The sequence below is a fragment of the Rhinolophus hipposideros genome (genome assembly GCF_964194185.1).
Source record: "Rhinolophus hipposideros genome assembly, chromosome: X".
Taxonomy (NCBI): Eukaryota; Metazoa; Chordata; class Mammalia; order Chiroptera; family Rhinolophidae; genus Rhinolophus; species Rhinolophus hipposideros.
Window position 1 is genome coordinate 14,534,106 of NC_138046.1, and position 22,173 is coordinate 14,556,278.

The 22,173-nt window shown below is 40.6% G+C and overlaps 1 protein-coding gene across 4 annotated transcripts; it reads left to right on the plus strand.

Moving 5' to 3' along the window:
* The first annotated feature begins 7,205 nt into the window (after window positions 1-7,205).
* On the plus strand, window positions 7,206-20,209 carry SLITRK4 (SLIT and NTRK like family member 4). 4 transcript variants are annotated; one of them, XM_081042690.1, is made up of 2 exons: window positions 7,206-7,545; window positions 12,029-20,209. In XM_081042690.1, exon 2 carries the CDS (start codon window positions 12,079-12,081, stop codon window positions 14,593-14,595), a length of 2,517 nt encoding a protein of 838 aa, XP_080898816.1. In that variant the 5' UTR covers window positions 7,206-7,545; window positions 12,029-12,078; the 3' UTR covers window positions 14,596-20,209. The 4 variants fall into 4 exon arrangements, with proteins under 4 accessions (XP_080898816.1, XP_080898819.1, XP_080898817.1 ...); XM_081042693.1 differs by having other exon boundaries at window positions 7,218-7,313; XM_081042691.1 differs by lacking the exon at window positions 7,206-7,545 and adding an exon at window positions 8,206-8,326.
* The last annotated feature ends 1,964 nt before the right edge of the window (window positions 20,210-22,173 follow it).

Consider the following 22,173-nt stretch of genomic DNA (forward strand, 5'->3'; position numbering starts at 1 on the left):
AATATGTTTACCAAATTTAAATTCTTCTACAGCAAGATATCCCCCCGCTTTAGAAATTTCTCTTATAGAGTTCTACTTTTTACAAACATTTCTTAACAAAATAGAAGCTCTTGTCAATGTATGTAATTTCAAGTGTAAATGTTTGTGCCACCTTAGAGATATTCACCCTATGCTATAGGTCTTTGGGTTTGCAGGACATAACTGGCCAACGGACCAACACAAGTCTGACTATTCTCCAGGTTTCGAACCAGAGAATGACATTTCCTGCACTATTGACCAGAAGTCTTCTTTAAGTGTGCATGGAGGGGTAGGCATGAAGATCAGACTCCCAAGACCACTCACTGCCTCGTTACAGGAATGCTCTGCCATTTGTCATATAGGAGTAATTCTCGAGGAGAAGTCAGAGTGGCTATCAGCGAGACTCTTCTCCCTTCCAGGCTCGGGAAACTCACATTGCTTGAATCACAGACAGAGAAATGAGAGAAGCCATCATTATATGGTCCATTTGTATTTTTTTTCTCATTGTTACGAGAACTTGGATCCTATAGTTTTGGTTTTCTGGATGTTTTTTCATCCATAAAGATAATAGAAATGTTATTTTATAGAACAGCTTCAGCTATAAGAAGTAAAATGCCCAACAACGTTTACTCTGTGAAGAATACATTGGTTAGGGGTCATACTTTGAACATTCTTTACGTTAGAATATTTGTACTATAGGGAAATACAAATAGAATCCAGATAACATAATTTAGAGTTCAACATTCCAATAGTGAATATTCTAAGAAAAGCCAATTAACAGCAGCTCAGAACCATGGCTATAGACACAATATCTGTCTGAATAGTTATTGGATGTTTGAGATTGAATTAATTTATACCTAATTGATCATACAAATGTGATCTGAGATATAATTGCATCACATCTTGTCAAATCTGCCTTTCTTTTCTCTAAAAACAACATATGCCGCTCTTATGACAAAATAATCTCATGGATAGAAGAAAGCTATTTCTTTAAGTCATAAAGTTTCTAAAAAATACCTGTTTTCTACAGATAAAAATGATCAAGATTAGTGCCCCTGAGTCCTTAAACTTTTTTTGCACATGTTACAAATAATGCTACAAATAACACTACACAAATAACAGCTATATATACTTTGGTTCCTTTTCCTCCTTTTCTTCCTCCCTTTCTGTTTGTTTTCCCAAAAAGATATTCAGTGATACGCTTCAGGAAAATATATTTTTAATATTCTCTCCAGTGCCGTTATGAGGAACTTAGTTTAAATAATGCTATTTCCATTTCTTGTGGGTCTGGAGAGCAAGCCAGAATCTTTAAAAAATAATGATGGTGTTCGTAACACTCAGCTCTACAGAGATTTTTGTTGAAATTAATGTTTAAAAATCTAATAATTGATGAAAATAGAAAAGTAACTAAAAGATACCAGGAAGTATAAGCACCCATGGATTTATTTAACATACTGGTTTCTAGCTTTTGAAATAATTAAAAATAGATAAAACAACCACTAATCCCATTACTCTCTTCTACTCATCATCCTTAGAATGCACTCAGGTAGGAAACGAACGCACAGCCTGCATGCTTTGCTTTTCGTCGACGTGGTTAATTCTGCTTATGAGTAGGAGATAATAATTCTCTGTGCCAGAAAGGCACCATTCGTTCTCGGTTTTGTAAACATTATCTTAGTTAATCCTCATAACACTCAGGGAGATTGAGTTTGTCAGACCCATTTTATAGAGGAGGCGGTGAATGCTCAGAAAAGTTACCTGACCTAAATCATGGAGCTCTGAAACAGGGACGCAAGAATTTCACCTCAAGTCCATCTGGTTCCAAATTTCATAGTTTTAAAATCCTCCTTGGTCGAATTTTATCTTCCTTTCACATTTACAACACAGTAATTTCACAAACTCTGCTATTAATTTTCCAGATGATTCACTGAAGCATGTCGCCCCAGTGAGCCCACATCACTCGGTATGGTCAAGCATTGAGTGTTCTCCTGATGAAGATTTCAGCTTGACTGGGAGTTGTTAAACCTTGAGAATTTGAAGGTCCCTTCAAAGCCCGAAACTCTAGGAGTAATGACAATACTGTGCACAGAACGAATAGAGCAGGAATTCTCTGCAGTGACAATTTGTCCTATACCACGATCCCTTAGCACGAGACTGAGGACCATTTTTGCATGAAGACCTTATGTGGGCAGACGTTACTCAATTTGAGTCAGATTGGGGAAATAGAAGCTCCCATTTTGAACTGAAAAAGAAGGTAGTTAATCACAGATACATGACAGTGACTTACACAGATGTTCTGCTTCTCTCTGACTCACCATTTGAGCCTCAGAAAGGGATAAATTTTATTTTTGATATAGTAATTGCGACACAGTCACACCATAACTCATATCTTCATATTATGCCTTTTCTGCCTTATTTTGTGCCCCTGATTTTGAGCCACCTTTTGAATTGTCCAAAAGGGACCTTAAAAACAAAAGAGAAGGGGGCTGGAAACAAGATCAATTTTGAGGGAAATTTTGAAGTTTAAATTTCTAAGGAAAAATAATACTCTAAGAAAAGCATAAAGGCATTGGAAAAAAAATAACCCCAATAATTTTGCAAAATAAAAACATGTTTTGCTGGCTGGGCACAGCACCCTGGTTCTCCAGATAGAATTGAACATGGTAAAAATGGATGGATTCTCATCAACTTTCTGTCTTCCTGACAAGGCTCTGGTTAGTGTTATGGAACTTGTACAGCCCATGGGAGTAATTCTCACAGTAGATTGTTTGGCTATTAACTCCCTATTTTTTTATTTTTTTTATTTCATGATCTTTATTATCTTTGAGTTGTCTGAGGGCAGTTGAGCTTGTGTCCGGGACCTAATCTTTGACAGTCAGTGAGAAAGATGAGATTTGTTCAAGTTAGAGAATACTCCGAAAGAAAATGGGTAAACAGAACAGACATTATCACGTCCACATCTGTGGCTTAGAAAAATGCCATTCTAAAGAATATAAGTGGTACTAGTGAGCCATACGAACAAGTACTCATTAGGAGCCAAATTTACAAAGATCCTTTAAAACAACACATTCTTCTTTATTAATCCTCCAGAAATAATTTGTGAATGAAGTCTCCTGTGAAAAATCAGCCAATGCCTGGAGTACTCAGACCTTAATACATTAACAGCTGACAGCTTAGGTTCTATAAACCAAACCAAACAAAAAACAGGTTACCAGTTGTATACAGAGGTAGCCTGGGAAAAGTGGAAGGTTAGGTTAGTTGATATAACCTAATCAATTAATCAACTAATCTCACCTCTTCCAATTCACTCAGTGCCCTATTGGATAACATTTCTTTTGTCATTAAGCTGGAGTAAGTGCAGGGACAATTGAGACATCATCAGAGGTTCAGAATCAACTCAGTTATGCAAGTTGAAAGATCAGGATGGATGGAACAAGCCCTGTCTTGGCAAAGGGTAAAATCAGATGATTTAAGAGACCCTGTCATGCGCAGTTGATGTGAACTGGTTTTCATGTCCTTTATTGGTTTATTCTAATGTCGAATATTAATACTATAATACTTGCCAATATTTATGTCCCAAGTGTTTATATTTGGGGGAGAGGGGAATCTACTGTGCTTTCAAAATTAAAATGCTTTGATTCCTCTTTGGGCAAGGAAGTGTGCAGTTTCAGGAAGGTCTCAAAAACCTGGGGTCAAATCTTGACTGTCACTTACTCACTGTGTGACCTTGGGCAAATCACTTAACTTCCCTGAACCTCGTTTTTTAAGGAAGATTCATTTCTCTCTTGTGGTACCGTTCAGAGAACTAAATGAAAGAATGTTTGGAGGCAACATGGCTAAGAAGAGGCACCCGGTAGATAGTGGTTACTACGGTATGAATTAGATTATAATCTGAAAGCTACCTTTCAGATCCTAAATTCCATAAAATTTGCAAAGATGAACAATTAGTACCAGGTTTCTGAAAGTGTGTATGATTCTTTAAAAAAGTATTACATCGTAAAATAAGTGTGAGAAATGGTGCATGCGCTATCCCTTTCCCCTTGTACGTCGAAATTCATTTCCAATATAACTGAATTTGCTTAGAATTCCCAAGGTTAAAAAAGTTGTTTAGCTTTATGGAATCAGGGTCTTCTAAACTCATTTGAGCAGAGAAACGTCTCTTCCGCGAGATATATTAATATCCTAAGACCTTTCTTGTATTCCATGTAGAGATGTGCCAAGATCGTAAGTATTTTAAATGCTAGAGTATAAATCAATTTTTTAAATTAAGATATTCTGAATGGTCTGTGTACCTGTATACCAAAATTAAGTCTGATTTGATTTTAAACAGCAGCAAGACACGGCAGAATAAATGAGGAATACAATGAAAGTGAAAGACCGCTGACTAGGGCCAAGGTTTGTTAGTGGTATAATCACTTTTTCTTTTTTTTTTTCAAGGAGGGTGCAGCTCACAGTGGCCCATGTGGGGATCGAACTGGCAACCTTGGTGCTACCAGCACCACGCTCTAACCAACTGAGCTAACCGGCCACCCCGATAATCGCTTTTTTTGTTGGTGGTGTTTCATTGACTAAAACTACCTTGGGAATTAAAGATACCCAGGAGCTTGGGAAAATTCCTGTTGCAGTTGTTTATTTGCCAGGAAAGAGGGAGACACGACATGCCAGCATAAGCGCTATGATTCCAGTTCTACTAGTAAAGCCAAGCTTAAGTACAGTGGAACACATAGCAAAACTCTGAGGTTATTACAAATCCATCTCAAAATAGTTGCGTTCATGTATTTTAGGAAGAACCTCAACTTTGTTTCACTTTCAATTGCCATAAATAGTGTTGGAGTTTTCTTAACACTTTTATTTATTTATATATTTACTTCCTTTTTTTTCTTTAAGCTAACAATTTCCCTTAGTTTACTATTGTTCTATGTGGATAGCACGTGTAGTTAATGCTAAGAGACAGAAAAAAGACTGCAGGACTAAAGGATTGGGTTTTTAAATTGCCTTGAAAGCAAAAAAAAAAAAAAAAGAAAAAAGCAGAAAGCATGTAAACTGTTCTATGTTATTCTTATGAGTATCCACTTTATCAGTTTTAAGCAGAAAAATACTTTATATTAAAGCCTTCATTTTAATGATTTGGATACTAATCAACACATTCCTATTAGCACTGCTATTAATTGTAATTTATTGATGTTTTCGCTGTACTTGTGTTCAGATTTCTGTCTCCATACCCATAGGAAAAAGCATATTCCACGATTATTGCAGTCACATATAGTCAACTCTCAGAACAGTTTCCAAAGTCGGATAAAGATAAGCATTTAAGTCATCTGATATTTACTGTCCAAATCTGGCCTTTTCAGCTATCATAGTACTTGGAATGTGTATTATGGTTCCAGGTAAAAATTTTTTGCTCGTCCTATTGAATCTTTTAACATTTATAGTAAAGGACAAACAATTCACCTATCCTGATAAAATATATTATATCGGAGCTCCCTGAAACCTCTGAATTTAGAATAAATGCCAACTTGTTTTGGTATCCATTACCACTTTCAAATTGCATTGTACAATATAATGCAAATGTGAGTTCTTAATTAGCAGGATCTGTTTTGTTCAAATGTACAATAGTAGAGGGATTTTCCAACATACTGCAGCTGTTACCTATGGAGGAAACAAATGTCGCCTTCCTAAGAGGAGCTGCACAAGTATCTATGTTGTTATGGATAGATCCTGTAGTATTTCCTTAAGCAATGCTATTTCATAATGGATTTCACATTGAACATAGCAAATCTTACCATTGCTGCTCACTCGACTTCTGCCTCTCTAGGTTGATTTTAAAAGAAGATGAAATTTTTCAGGGCAATTAGGAGTAGGGGTGGAGAAAGGGTTCTTTATGAAAGATGCATTATTTACCAAGGTCATAAAGAAATATGCCTATAGACACGTACCTATTTAAATATTCATTTAAATATGGAATGTGCATCTCTGTGTACATGCTGTGTCCAGCACACATTTGCATGAATACAACCTAAAGGCAGCCTTAGGAAGTGACAAAAATGAAAACATTTAAACTCAGATATGAAGAGATACTACAGATAATATCTAAGGTAGGACAGAATATTTAAATAATGTGATCAATCCTTTGCTCACTGGATTTTTTGCCTAGATTTGAGGCCCTTAAACATCAACCAGTTAGGGTAAATGTTTAACTGTAGGAGTTCAGGCAAACAGCCAAATTCGGGTTTCAAAGCTACGGCTAGTTTCAGCTTAAAGAGTTTTTCATTTTTAAGTAAAAGCCTTTCTGGGTGCTGGCTATACCCTGTTGTGCTTAGAGCAACTGGAATTTGCATACGTGGATTGGGCAGAGCATAGGTCCTGAAGAAAGGGGCCCTGCGGTATTACCTGAAATGTGGCGAAGAATGGGTGGGTTAGTAGGCAGCCTGGGGAAATACTTCCCACTCATGACCTACCTCTATTGACCTAAAGCCAGTTTATTCCTCCAGACACAAAGTAAAGAGAAAGAGTTGTGTTTCTTAGCCAAGCACCTACACAAACAGCAAGGTTAGGGGGAGGGGAGCGAAACGACCGGTTTAGCCTTTTAGCCTTTTCTTGTTCGGAAAGCCAAGTATGTGAAATACATACATACACAAGAGCCAAAGTCCCCTGCCCCATAAGTACACTGGCTTTCTTCTCAAGCTTAGGAGCTACATGACCAATCTGCACGAAACTGGTTTGAATATGAGATCTTCCTCAGGATATTTCCACCCTCTTGTGGAAGCACTAACAAATGGGTAGAAGAAAGGGGCCTAGATAATCCACACGCGGGATTTGCAGCCTCTGGATGGATATTTGAGAAGAAACTGCTAAAGCCTCTTTGATACAGACATTACAATGAGGGGGCTACTGAAGTGACTTTTCTTAGTCCATTTTGTCTCCTTTTCCGTCTCCCCGAGGTATCCCGTGGGTCTCTTCACAAACCCTTCCACCCAGCCCCAAAGCTTGAAACCTTGTCCCCTAACCTAAAGCCTCCCATGTATCCACCACCCTCCCCAACCAAAGTCCCCTCCCGGTCACCACCAAAGCCCGGAGAAGTGGAACGCACACAATGCCTCCCTTATAGGGCTTGAGCTGGGGACTGGGCATGCTCAGTAGCCAAAGCAGATTTTTTTTTTCTTCTTTTGGTCGCAAGTGCGGCATCTCTCCCAGCCCCACACCTCTTTCCTCTATCCCTATCCCCTCTCCCTACCCCCAGCTCCACAATCACCCTACTTAACCCGTTCGACACCGAAGACTCGCCGAGTTCTAAGGTATGGAGAATTAACCGTCTCCTCCTAAATCCACGAAATAGTCTCACTTTGGGCTAAAGCTTCACACTTTTGCCTTAAAGCCCCCAGCCCCTTACGCGCAGACAGGTAGGGGGAGTGCGAATACTACTGGATCCCAGGAAACTGGTCCCAAAGAAGGCTCCATCCTGGATCGTCCGCTACCGAAGAAGTATTCCCGGAGCCCTCTGTTCTGCGGGGTGACAATTAGCCAAAGGTACCGTACCCAAGTGCGATTGTTGCCTTTCAATGTCATTGTTGTTGACTCACCCCCCGCGATCCTGGAATTATTCAATTCGGCGTAGACTCGACGCCCCAGTCTACCTCCCTCGACCCCCCTTCACCCCGGCTCTCCGATGTTTCTTTGGCTTTGCCTAGGTTCTTGGCTGCTCTCTCAAAGGAACGCCCGGGGTGTGTGTGTGTGTGTGTGTGTGTATGCCTTCGTTCTTAGGGAACTGGGAGAGGAGAAAGGACTCGAGTGTGCGTGCATGGGGTGGGGGTGAGGTTGGCGCGCTCGCGTTAGGGGACCGGGGTCTCTACGCGTGAGGAAAGGGGTCGCTCCTCCCTAGGGGGCGTTTTAAGCATAAAGAGGGGGCGGATGCGGGGAGGAAAGTGCGCTGTCTTTCCCGCTGTGTGGGCAGAAGAGGAATCAAGTGGGGGTGTCTGGGTGGAGGACCCGGGAGCTCAGGAATGTGCGGGGGTCGAGATGCTTGAGTGTTGGGAGGAAAGGCTGTGTGCGTGCCGGGGGGCGGGGGGACGGGGGCGGGGATTCAGCGCGTGTATGTAAAGGTGCAGCCCGTGTGCGAGGGTCTGGGTGCGCGCGCGCGGTGTCTGGCCCGGTGCGCGCGCGCCCGCGCCGCTGCCCGCCTGCTTGCTTGCCAAGGCTGCTCAGTGTGTTTGACGGGCTAGCGGGCGCGGAGGAGCTGGAGCCGAGATCACGTAAACTGCAGCACGGATCGCAGTGCCACAGGCCCTGCGAGAGCCTCCAGGCTCCGGAGGTGGGTGAATTTCCAGCGGGGGCTGAGCGAGCTGCACGGATACGCGCTGCCTCTTCCCGGCTTGGCTCGGCAGCGTGTGTGTGTGTGTGTGTGTGTGTGTGTGTGTGTGCGCGTGTGTGTGCGCGCGTGCGCGCGCGCGTGCGCGGAGGGGGGCAGGTAGCTTATTTTTAGTTTGGGTCATGTTGGTTTGGGGCCGGCTGAGTGACCAAAGCGGCGGTAGTAGCTACCCCCACCCCCGCCTCCGGCCCCTCTTGCCAGTCCCCCGAGCGCTCGCAAGTCCCTGAGGACCGAAAGAATCCTGTGTCCTTAGCATCGCTGCCCCCAGGGAGGCCGGGGCAGCGGGGAAAGTGTCCTGGTCTAGGGCGGCTCGGGCTGTCGGGGCCGCTGCTCTGGGCTTTGTTTTTTGTGCCCACGTCGCAAGCACTCTAGGCAGACCTGGATCTGGGGCTCCGGGCAGTGGCCCACGAGCTGGTTGGAGATTGCTGGCACCCAGAAAGACAGGGGATGCGAGAGAAGCCGATGGGTAACTCTAAAAGCCCTGCAAAGCCGGGCAAGCGCTGGCAGCGCGACTTTACAAGATGCCCAAATGTTGAGCTGATTTCTGGCTTGGGGAGAGCGATATTTTGTGGCTGGCCAGGGGAGAGGGGGAGGCCGGCCACCGGAGCTTGGGCTGCCGCTCTCGGCCAAGGAGCCACAGGGTCACTCTGCCTGTGACAAGCGGGCCAGTGACGCCCCAATGGCCATCGCCCTCTTGGCCTGAGCTGGCCATCTCTTCTCCCTCAACCACCGCACGCCTGGATCTAGAGAGGCCGACGGAAACTCCAGCAGCTGCCCCTTGTGGGACCCGAGCGCTCGGAGAAATTTGTGCGCAGCGGGGCTGAAGGCCCCCGCGACAGCACAAGCGGTCCGCGCCTCCGCTGTCCGGCCCACGAGGACGCTGCTCGGGCCCAGGACCCGGGAGGGGGCTGGTGCCGGCTCTGGGCTCCGGGATGCGGCAAAACATTGCGGTACGCGCCATCGCCAGCGGCCCCTCCAGCCGCTTAGCTGTCGACCCGAGGTAGCTAGCGCACAGGAGGAGGCAGTGACCGCGTGTCTCCGTGGAGTCCCCCACCCCCGCCCTAGGCGGGCAGGCAGAGGTTTCCCATGCCAGCTCCAGGGGTGCCATCTCAGCCCACCCAACCCGGTCGTCTGCTCCCCGCGTGCCCGCTCCCTCTACAGGAGCTCGGAGCGCCAGGCGCGGCACTCTGGTAGATCCGGGGTTTGTGGTAAGGCTAGGTTTGTGCAGTCCTGGCCAGTCTTGGGAGCCGAGCGTCTTGCCAGGCACAGAGAGAGCAAGAGACACAGACAGAGACACAGACCGCGCTTGGCAGCAGCCCATCAAATAGCTTTTGGTACCCAACTCATACTTTGTGTTTTCTTTTTCTTTTTTGCCTTTTTCCCGGATTTTAAAATGTGTATGTTTTAGTAGTACTATGGGAATGTGAGGTTTCTCTCGCTTACATGTAATGTCCCTTCCCCCTCTAGCTCCCTCCCTTCTTCTAGCTCTTTTTCTTCCTCTGTCTACTTCTCCATAGTCTCTTGCCCTTTCAGCCCCTTTTCTCTTCTCTCCAGGGTGGATCGACTCCCCCGCTCCCTTGCTCAGTCCTCCAGCTGCCTTGGCTTCCTCTGTTTTACAGAACTGCGTTTGGGATCTTCCGAGCTCGTCCTTGCGCCTTTTTTCCCCCTTGCTACTTAAAGTAGAAATTACGGGAGGAGGAGGGCAGCTCCTTATGCAATTTCAGATCTGTTGATGCTCCTTGTTATTTTTGTGCTGAATTTTGGTTATTCGGGGTTTTTAAATTTTGTTTTGTTTTTCAGTTTGGTTGCTGTTTGGTTTCTTTGGGGGGGGGGAGTAGTAACCAGAAATGAGTCAACTGAACCAAAATAGCTGTTGAAAACCCTATCTATAGCAAGGCAAAAAGATCAAGTGAAAATTTGATTTTACAATGAAAGTTGGTTTGAATGATGTCATACTTAAGAATTATGACTTCTTTTTGCACTGCCAGTCAAGCCACACGGTGAACAGGGGAAATGCCTGTCTATATGTCAGCCAAGGAGCATCTCAGCAGTGCCGCCTGTATTCTAAACCAAATTAGTTAAAATGCAAATCTTCCTGGGTCATGGCTAGTGGATTGTCTACCTTGAAACATGTTCAGTTTACCACTAGCTGATTCCTCGTGGGCAAAATAAACAAAGGAGTTTCTGTGTGGCACTTATTCCTTTGTATCATTCCCTCATTGTGTGCTCCTGGGTAATTTATTTAATTAATATTTGGTGGTAACCATATTGAAATTGCAGCCAGCTTTCCATTCAAGATGGAAAATACTCACGTGGCTAAAATGGCATCAATAAAATGCACAGTGCTGTTCTTCCTTTTAATCTTTTCCATGAAGCATTGCATATATTTGTGTATGCATGCAGTATTTAAGGAATTGGCTACAATGGGTTAATTTGTTAAGCATTAAACTCCACTAAAGTGGTTTTTGATTTGTTTAAAGACAGGGACATGGGGTAGTAATATTGCGGTACGCAATGGGACATGGGAAGGGAATGTTTGGGAAATGATTTTAGGACAAACATTGTCTGTACTAAATGCATTTGGCGCTGCAAATAAAGCCACTGAACAACTGGAGTGTGTGAACTCTTCCTCAGCAGTGGCAGTCTGTGGTCAAAGTGAAGGATAAGCACTTGAGCCAAGTGTCAGTTGGACCTGGGTTCAAAATGGCACACAAAGGAATGGAAGAGGGCCAGGTCGGCAGGAGAGCCAGTTCTTAGGGGTGGGAAAGCTGTCTGGACATCAGCTAGGCAATGCAGGAAGGAGCAAGCAGGTTTCTCTCCTGCTTTCGGGGACCCAAAGAGAAGATGCATTTTTTTCCTTGTTTGGGAGATGACTGACAGGAGACTGGGTACCGTTTATTTACCTGAAACGAAAACTTGGCCATCCCCTACTCGGTTATTTTTCTAGAACCTCACAGGGTCATCTGTGTGGTTTTTTGTTTGTTTGTTTGTTTGTAAGGCAGCAGTGTACAGGAGTGAACTGCTTCATAGCAATGTGTTTTCCTGTGCACTGAAGCTCAGGCAAATCTTTTCCCAGGGCTCCTTCCACCTTGGCCTTTGGACTGTCCCCTTTTACAGCAACCCAATCCTCCCCCAGCCCTCCTCCACTGAGCACAGGGGTCTACTATCTTCTCTGCTCAGCCTCTTAGCAAGCTGAAGCCTAGAGAGTAGACGTCTACAAATTCAAATGACTTTGTGGTGTTAATGACATGGTGGACATAATGGGCTGGGATCGGTCATTAGAGTTGCAAATAGGAAGCTTAAGGTCTGTGTTTGTTCCAGTATGCAATTTGGTGGTCCGCGTAGAGAAAACGTTTCAGATTGTTAAAGTTTAAGCATCATCAACAGTCTTTTTTCCTGTCGTTTGTGGTATATTCTGCACATGTAAATTTTGTGCAAACTACAGGTATGGAAATAAAATGTATGGCATTTTTGGTGGTTATTGTTCGACTGAGTGAGAATACTTGGAACTCTTGGTGCCTTAAAATTACAAAGCTAATAATTATAGCCATGTGTTCACTATGGCATGCCAAATTTTCAGTTACTAATAAACACATAATTTTCAAGTAATGATCATTGAAAAAATGTTTTCTTTTTATTTTTTAGATTATTTCTCTTTATTCAGAAGCATAAAGTTGTTTGCTGATTGCAAGAAGATGTTTCTTTGGCTCTTTCTGATCTTGTCAGCCCTGATTTCTTCGACAAATGCAGATTCTGACATATCGGTGGAAATTTGCAATGTGTGCTCCTGCGTGTCAGTGGAGAATGTGCTCTATGTCAACTGTGAGAAGGTTTCAGTCTACAGACCAAATCAGCTGAAACCACCTTGGTCAAATTTTTATCACCTCAATTTCCAAAACAATTTTTTAAATATCCTCTATCCAAATACATTCTTGAATTTTTCACATGCAGTATCCCTGCAGCTGGGAAATAATAAACTGCAGAACATTGAGGGAGGAGCTTTTCTTGGGCTCGGTGCATTAAAGCAGTTGCACTTGAACAACAATGAATTAAAGATTCTCCGAGCTGACACTTTCCTTGGCATAGAGAACTTGGAGTATCTCCAGGCTGACTACAATTTAATCAAGTATATTGAACGAGGAGCCTTCAATAAGCTCCACAAACTGAAAGTTCTCATTCTTAATGACAATCTGATTTCATTCCTTCCTGATAATATTTTCCGATTTGCATCTTTGACCCATCTGGATATACGAGGGAACAGGATCCAAAAGCTCCCCTATATCGGAGTTCTGGAACACATAGGTCGTGTTGTCGACTTGCAACTGGAGGATAACCCTTGGAACTGTAGCTGTGATTTGTTGCCTTTAAAAGCTTGGCTGGAGAATATGCCATATAACATTTACATAGGAGAAGCTATCTGTGAAACACCGAGTGACTTATATGGAAGGCTTTTAAAAGAAACCAACAAACAAGAATTATGCCCCATGGGCACAGGCAGTGATTTTGATGTGCGAATCCTGCCTCCATCTCAGCTGGAAAACGGCTACACCACTCCCAATGGTCACACTACCCAAACGTCCTTACACAGATTAGTGACCAAACCACCAAAAACTACAAATCCTTCCAAGATCTCTGGAATCGTGGCAGGCAAAGCTCTCTCCAACCGCAGTCTCAGTCAGATTGTGTCTTACCAAACAAGGGTGCCTCCTCTTACCCCTTGTCCAATGCCTTGCTTTTGCAAAACACACCCTTCGGATTTGGGACTGAGTGTCAACTGCCAAGAGAAAAATATACAGTCCATGTCTGAACTGATACCGAAACCTTTAAATGCCAAGAAGTTGCACGTCAATGGCAATAGCATCAAAGATGTGGACATCTCAGACTTCACCGAGTTTGAAGGACTGGATTTGCTCCATTTAGGCAGCAATCAGATTACAGTGATCAAGGGAGATGTGTTCCACAATCTCACTAATTTACGCAGGCTGTATCTCAATGGCAATCAGATTGAGAGACTCTATCCCGAAATATTTTCAGGCCTCCATAACCTGCAGTATCTGTACTTGGAATATAATTTGATTAAAGAAATCCTAGCAGGCACCTTTGACTCGATGCCAAATTTGCAGTTACTGTACTTAAATAACAATCTCTTAAAGAGCCTGCCCGTTTACATTTTTTCTGGAGTACCTCTTGCGAGACTGAACCTGAGGAACAACAAATTCATGTACCTACCTGTCAGTGGGGTCCTCGATCAGCTGCAGTCTCTTACACAGATTGACTTGGAGGGCAACCCGTGGGACTGCACTTGTGACTTGGTGTCACTAAAGCTGTGGCTGGAGAAGTTGAACGACGGGATTGTTGTGAAAGAACTGAAATGTGAGACGCCTGTGCAGTTTGCCAACATTGAACTGAAGTCCCTCAAAAATGAAATCTTATGTCCCAAACTCTTGAACAAGCCATCGGCACCATTCACGAGCCCTGCTCCTGCCATTACATTCGCCACCCCGCTGGGTCCCATTCGTAGTCCCCCTGGTGGCCCCGTGCCTCTGTCGATTTTGATCTTAAGTATCTTAGTGGTCCTCATTTTAACTGTGTTTGTCGCTTTTTGCCTTCTTGTTTTTGTGCTGCGACGAAACAAGAAACCCACCGTGAAGCATGAAGGCCTGGGGAATACAGAGTGTAGCTCCATGCAGCTGCAGCTAAGGAAGCATGACCACAAAACCAATAAAAAAGACGGACTGAGCACAGAAGCTTTCATTCCACAAACCATAGAACAGATGAGCAAGAGCCACACCTGTGGCTTGAAAGAGTCGGAAACCGGATTCATGTTTTCAGATCCCCCGGGCCAGAAAGTCGTCATGAGAAATGTTGCCGACAAGGAGAAAGATTTATTACACGTGGATACCAGGAAGAGACTGAGCACAATTGATGAGCTGGATGAATTATTCCCAAGCAGGGATTCCAATGTGTTTATTCAGAATTTTCTGGAAAGCAAAAAGGAGTACAATAGCATAGGTGTCAGTGGCTTTGAGATCCGTTATCCAGAAAAACAACAAGACAAAAAAAACAAGAAGTCACTGATAGGCGGCAACCACAGTAAAATTGTGGTGGAGCAAAGGAAGAGCAGTGAATATTTTGAACTGAAGGCAAAACTCCAGAGTTCCCCTGACTACCTACAGGTCCTTGAGGAGCAGACAGCTTTGAACAAGATCTAGGTCATGCATTCTTACTTCATACAGAGGACATTTATTTAATGATGAAAGTGCCTTTTGTTGACTTGTAACTTCCAAATACTATATTATCAATAGGCATAGAGGCAGGTGTTTCCAAGGGTGTCTCATTAACTGTAGCTGCAAAGATGTGTCCCGTAGAAGAGAATTTCCTTAATAGATTTTACTACAAAAAAACCCTATACTGTGGAGTCCTGTGGGGATACTGCAAACTCTTGCAAAATCTATACTGTGGAGTCCTGTGGGGATACTGCAAACTCTTGCCAAAGGGATGCTTTATATACATAATACACTGAATTTGACCTCAAGAGGCAAATCTGTTTTGTACCCCAACGCAAAACCTTCGTCTCTTTGTGCTTTGTAAAGCAAACTCAAGAAAACTGGTACCAGTGTTCGCACCTCAGCTGGGTCCTTCATCTTGCACGTAGATTAAGTTGGTGGAACTGGAATAATCCTTTTGATTTGTGGCATTGTAACAACTCTGTGTAAAGATTATCTGAAAAGTAAAAAAAAAAAAAAAAAAAAAAAAAGCATGCAAAGAGAGAACAATCGATAGTATTTGTAAATCGGTAAACCTTTATGGCCTGCATCTTGAAACCGCTGGATTTATAATGTTAAATTGTGCAAATATTTGTTTAAAGTATACCATGCATTACATAACTATAAAATAAATTTGAACACTTTAAGCATTATCTGTCTATACATAAAACCTAAAAGAGGAAAAAAAAAATCAACGTGAGTTCCATAGCATTTGTGATCTGAAGAAATACGTGACGTTTATCAGAATTAAACATGGCTCAAATTAAACTAACATTAGCGTTTGTTCTCAGTTATGTGAAATACCCACAATCCTTAAAGGTTGTCCAAAATTAGCAAAGTGCTTACCGTGTGAGCGCACCCAAAGCTATTTTTGTAACATAATTCATATTTATGAAATACTTTGTATACTAAATAGAAAAATATGTACTCCTTAATATGTATTTAATATGCCTGACTTGTTTTCCTGATCACAGGGAATTTATCAATAAGTATAAACTTAGACAGAGAAAAATATACCAAACTGAAACTGAAGCTTCTGTGTACAGAAATATTCTGGACATTGTGATCAGGTGTAATGTAAAAACAAAACAAAACAAAAAAACCAAAAAAGAAACAAAACTACAAAAAAACAACAACAAACAAACCAGTTCTGTGCTATTTTTGAAAATTTAGCCTATTATCTTCAGATTTGTTACCAACTGTGCATTTTAAAATAGGTCCCTTAGTTTTATAGTATCGTGTCTGGGGCAGTGTTATTCGCCATCAGTTGTCTCGCTTTTCAGGATTCTATGAGCTTAATTCAAACAGTTTTCATGACAAATATTTTTAAAAAGTAATGAGTAAGGTTAATAGTTATATCTCGTATGCATCAGTACCCTGTTCTTTCATCGTTCTGACTACTATCAGATAATCAAGTAGAACAGTAAACATGATGGTGATCTCAGCTATCAAAGCCACACTGTAAAATGCTTTCATTGGTCTCAGAGAGTTCAATAGTCTGCAACTACAAATGCTACGCCACTGTGTTTGCTTGTGCTGTTAACTTGTCCGTCACACTTGGTCAGAGGAAGGAAGTACTTGATAATGGGAGATATTTGAAGGTTTTTAGGAGCTCCTGATTAGCAAAGTGACACCCCGAAACACATTGCCTTCTTGGCCTGCCTACATATGTATATTTTTTTATGCTCCATCTCTTATAACTCCTGTGATTCATCAGTAAGATGACCAAGAAGGGAAACAACATAGACATTCTTCATGAATTTAAAGTGGCGGATGTTTTGGTTACAGCTTCCAAAATGATATTATGGTAAAAGTTGTAATAGCAGTCCCTTTATTGATTACTAATTTCAGGGCTTTCTATGTTTGTTCCAAGATCAAACAAACAAACAAAAAACTTGGCATTCTTGGAGGAGTGTGTGTGTGTGTGTGTGTGTGTGTGTGTGTGTGTGTATACATATTGATAATTTGGAGATTTTTTTTTTAAATAGCAAAAAAGTTGTCTCCATATGTATGTGCTGGTGCTCTTAAAACTTTAATGTGTAATTTTAATTTTCATGACAATGTGAGAACTTTATATGAGTATTGAAGAAATACAAACAAATACTTGCTTTCTAATCTTAAAAGAAAGGACGTGAAGATGTGTGCCCAATAGCTCGTTTTCATTCTACAAGATCATAAGGATTTTTCATTGCCATGCTTGCATGCATCCATAGATTAAAGGGCTTCTAATGCATACTGACAGGATAAAGATGGAAAGGCTTCAAAGAAAGTGTTTTAGTTTCTCCTGTCAGTAAAGTATGGATGGATTGAAAAATCTCGAGCAGATACTTTCAGAAGGAACCAGAAAGCTCCACCCATGATCTGGGCATCATAGGTCATTGGGATGATGCCTTTTATTCAGTGTGGTGATACTTTGCAGATATTTCAAGGTTTCTGCTGTTGTCAATGGCAAGACTACCTGCCACCGTCTCAAAGCTTGCCGTAACAAATTGGCTATCTCAAACTCTTCTGCTGAAAGGTATAAATCTTCAACCTTTTTTAAAAAGTAATTGAAATGTATGTGGTTATTTGGAAGATTGAATTGTAAGTGAAAGACAGTAACAAATCCTTGGTTAAGGCTGACATATTTTCCTTAACTAAAGTCATTGTGCCTACATTATATAGTGTATAGTATTTTGCACCCGTCTCTTCATTAGTTCTACTTGTATATTTTATGATAATGTAGTTAGGCATAAGTTTTGAGTTGAGTACAAGAGCAGTTAAAATGCTGTGTCTACATTTTGTTGGCTTGAACTATAGCCTTGATGTTAGTTTAACCCCTTGAGGAATGGTATATCTGTCAGTATAGCATTTTTGGTAGAATTTGATTCAGATCTAGATAGAAAATCCAAGAAGTGCTCATTTCTAATGTGGTCTGACTCTGTTAGAATGGTAGCAAAGAAAATTAGAGCATATGAAATCAGTGAAGGGGCTGAGCTAATATATTATGTCTGTGTAATATAAATCAAGTTTTAAATTATTTTTTTATGAAATCAATAAAGATGAGTCGATTCTTTAAAAGTAAATCTTTGTGTAATTTTATGAGAAAGCGGCTATTAAAATACAGTGATTGAAGTCTGTAAGGCAATTTATATTCTATATTTAGTTTTCCATTCTGCATAATAAACTGAATAAATATATTAATTAGAAAATCATTTAAGACCAGCTTTTATTTGTTGCTTTTTAAAAACATTTCATTTCTTTAAGCCATAAGGATGCATAAATTATACAGGGCATGGCCTCATGAGTCACGTCAACAGGTACTGCGGAAATAGAACACATCTAGAAATGTATGGCGGTAATATTAATCTATAATATCTTTTGCATGATTTGTACATTGACATTGTATGAAATGAGCACAGTGAGTTATTTTTTTTTTGTTATTGTTGTCGCATCCAAAGAGCTGGGGAGAAAAATATATTAAGAATGTATTTATAATCACTATTTTGAAATAAAGTAAAGAAAACACATTGTATTGTTTTTACCCTGATTCAATTATTAGTATTTTAGTTCAGTTTATAAGACAAAAAAATCAAGTAATGCTATAAAAGCTAATGTAAATCACACAAAGGAACTGTTTTAATGACTTTTGTTTGCTTTTAATAACATCAAGTATTAGAGAGAATTTATTAAATGCCATTTTTATGAAAGTATTAATAAAATTGTTTGCTACAATGGTATTTCTGAAGCCACAGTTTGTTAAATATATTTATCCATTATTTTTCAGAAGAAATAAAGCAGTAACCAAACTGGTCTTTTCACCTAGATTCGAGGGTAAGACAGAGTTTTAGAATACTGTTTGTATTCAACTTAATTGCTAAATCTATGTTAAGAGATGCTTTCTTTTCAAACATCTTTGCAATCTATGTTCCTTTCCACTGGCAGCCTCTTTGGAGAAGAGTCAGACTGCCAAGATCAATATGCTTTGAATTTTGTTCATTCCCATTAATCAGTTGGAATCTGACAACGCTGCGGATAAGCAAATACTAACATTCAACCTTAACTGTGTATTCACATATTTTTAGAAACACTTCAGGACCCCATAATCCATGGCCAGCGTGACGGGTTATGGGTTACCTACTTACTCATGGGCTGGATTGTGATTTTTCTTTCTTTCTTTCAGAAATGACCAAAGTCATCAATCCATCACTTTACCAGGGTTAGTATGATTGAGAAAAATGAGCCAATTGCATTATGGTTCATTTAAGGCTAGCAAAGATTACAAACAGACTGTGTTGACCAATATAGTGGATTTAAGGCACATTTCCTTACGGGAAGAGAAGGAAAGAGCATAAATTCAGATTGCTGTAGCTATGCTGAAGATGTGAACAGTATACTAGGCAGCGTATACAAATACTGTTGGTCTAAATAGTTTATGTATCACACAGGATATACATCCCACGATTGTGTGACTTATTTTAGTTCTTTATGAGTATTGAGCATAGGGCTTTGGGTCCCAGCCACTCAATTATGTAAACAAGTGGCACGAAATGGAGGTTTGGCTTCATTTCCAGTGCTCATTTAATTAGTCACGATAGTCAGATGGACTGAACTAAAATATCCTGTTTGTGGCTTCACTTACCAGGAATAACTGGTGACATACCTCAAGTTCACCTGATAATTGTTAACCCTCAATTTTGGATTTGCTGGGGAGCTGTCCTTTGTTAAATTAAAAGCAAATGGGGGGTTAGATTACTTTTAATAGCTTCTTTTGTACAAAACTGCCCTTAATCTAATTTTGAATTTCATTTTGTTTTAGTTTCCACTGGTTGATAAGATTGCATTTGGGAAGGGAAAATCGTGGAAAGTGAACTGCATCGCCTATCTTACATGAAACACTACGACTTCTTAACTTTTAAAGATTACTTTTAGCCTCTCGTTCCTATGTCTACAAAGGGAAAGTGAAGTGGGGCTCTGAGACAACTCCTTGAATACTTTGAGCCAAATAATGGCTATGGAGAATAAAATGATTCAAATTTTTCATTAAATCATAATTACCAGATCCACTGACTATAGAATCCAGAACAAGGAAAGAATTACTCAGCCCTCCACCTTAGTTTGCTTTTGTAGACATGTGCTAAATAGAAGTTCTGAGGATTTCAATAATACATCAAATATGAGAAATTACTTGTTTAAGTTAAAAAGCTCACGAATAAGGCCTTCAGAGAAATGATATGAATATGTAATGAAAAAATATAAAATATCACTTTCAAATTAGCTATAGGAAGGAAATAGTCTTCTGAAGTTCCTGAACAATATATTTCTCTTACTTTCCACTTCACAAATACTAGATAATTTCATGTGATGCTGGTTAACAGCCTAAGGAAACCATGTAGCTCAGTGGGTACTGCTCACAGAAGCCTTTGAAAATCATAGTATGCTCTGTTCTCCCTAATAAGAATTGCAATGTATATTTCAATCATTGTTCCATGTAAACTGAACCATTGTGGCAAAATTCTGGACTCAATATTCAGTAATTTTAATGCTGTTTTCACTAATAAAAGTCTTTTCTTATAGGTCATATCTGTAGCCATTCAGTGTGTTTATTAGTGTCACATGAGTGACACTCAACATCAGAAAGAAATGCAAATCATCTGCTTTTTAGCTGATGGAATTGTTTATTAGTTCATAGGAATGGCCAGCTTTACCTACCTACTTACACACACACACACACACACACACACACACACACAGGAATACACAAAGTGAAATTATTTAGTTGATGTAAACAAATAAAATGTTCCTGCCTTGACTACCTAGATTTTTCAATTCAAAGTGTGAGGTCGGAGGGATAGTGGATGGGGGGAGGGGGGTTCACAGTATGAGGGATATAAATGATGAACGTCTAAGTATTACCTTGTTTTGTACACCTGAAACTAATAAATAAATTAATTAATTAAAAAAAAAAAAAAAAAAAAACAAAGTAGGTATTGTGGCCCCAAATGATAATTGTTCTGCTTTTTGCTTCGCTTTCAATTGAAACCTGACCACTGTTTCATGCACAGTAGAAAGTAGGCCCACTCTGTCTCCCAGGACTTCCTTGGATTTCAGTCATGTCTGTTGTCTTGAGATTTGGTTTTAATTTTCTTTATTTCTTAACTTTCTCATCATCATCATCCTCAGTCTATAAGCTTACTTAATGGATAGTGCAGTATGTAATTCCCAGGGAACCAGCCACGGTGCAAGTCAATGCTGCTGCTACCTTTCACACATATTATTCAGAGAACCACGGAGGGGTTATCTACATCCAAAATAAAGAACCCTGGGATGAGGGTTTAATTAGAAATTATTAGAACATAGAGATTAAGAAAGGGAAGAAGAAAAAGTAGATAGAAAAAATGCTGACTAAACAGCTCTGCACCTAAGTTAAGCTTGGGGAGGATAAGGGCAAAAGAGTATTAAGAGGAAAACAGTATTTGCTTATCAGATAGAACTCAGAATCTGAGTACAGAATAAGAATCATGGGAAAATACTCGTATGTCAAATCTTAGACTTCTTTTCCCTTGTTCTCTCTCTGCTTTATTTCTTTTAACATAAATATGCTATATGAAACCCAGGCTATATCAACACAATACTAGTAATTCCTATGTGTTTAAGAATTCAGTGGTCAATTAAAACAACTAGTTACCTTTGCAGCCCCCAGGGAATTTTTTCCTGAGATGACTGACATCATGGATTGACTGATTGTCAGGGCCCCTGATATAGTCTAGCTGTAAAAGCCCAATAAGCACCGTGTTTCCCCGAAAATAAGACTAGCCGGACAGTCAGCTCTAATGCGTCTTTTGGAGCAAAAATCAATATAAGACCCGGTATTATATATTATATTATATTATATTATATTATATTATATTATATTATATTATGTTATGTTATGTTATGTTATGTTATGTTATGTTATGTTATATTATAGACCCAGTCTTATAGTAAAATAAGACCGAGTTTTATGTTAATTTTTGCTCCAAAAGACGCATTAGAGCTGATGGTCCGGCTAGGTCTTATTTTCAGGAAAACATGGTAGTGTTTGTGTTTAATGAGAACAAGAGATGAAACATGCATATTACATATAATGAATTTTGATCGGGAGCAAAATAAATGAATACAAACATTTGGGTTTCTAATGTGGTAAAAAGCTGCTAGGTGTCTTGGTTTGTTTTCAGAAATGGTACTTCAATACAAATGACGAAGTGCATATTTCAGAAGCCATTTCCTGCAAGAACTCCTGGGAAGCCATGTCTCTGCCATGGGTCCCTTTGTTCCATAGCAGGTTGTATCACATTTGCCAAGTCCGCCCTGTTGGAAATTCTTCTCTTCTGCTGGTATGAACAGCCCACTTCATCTATGGCACAGGCTAGCTTAGGGAGACTATTTTCCACTGTTGTTTGGTCTTTGGTGGCAGTACACACGAAAAATCTAGGATCCTATGTCCAAGCATATATTTGCCACTGTAATATCACAACTAGAGGGCATTTCAGTTGTATGTATTTT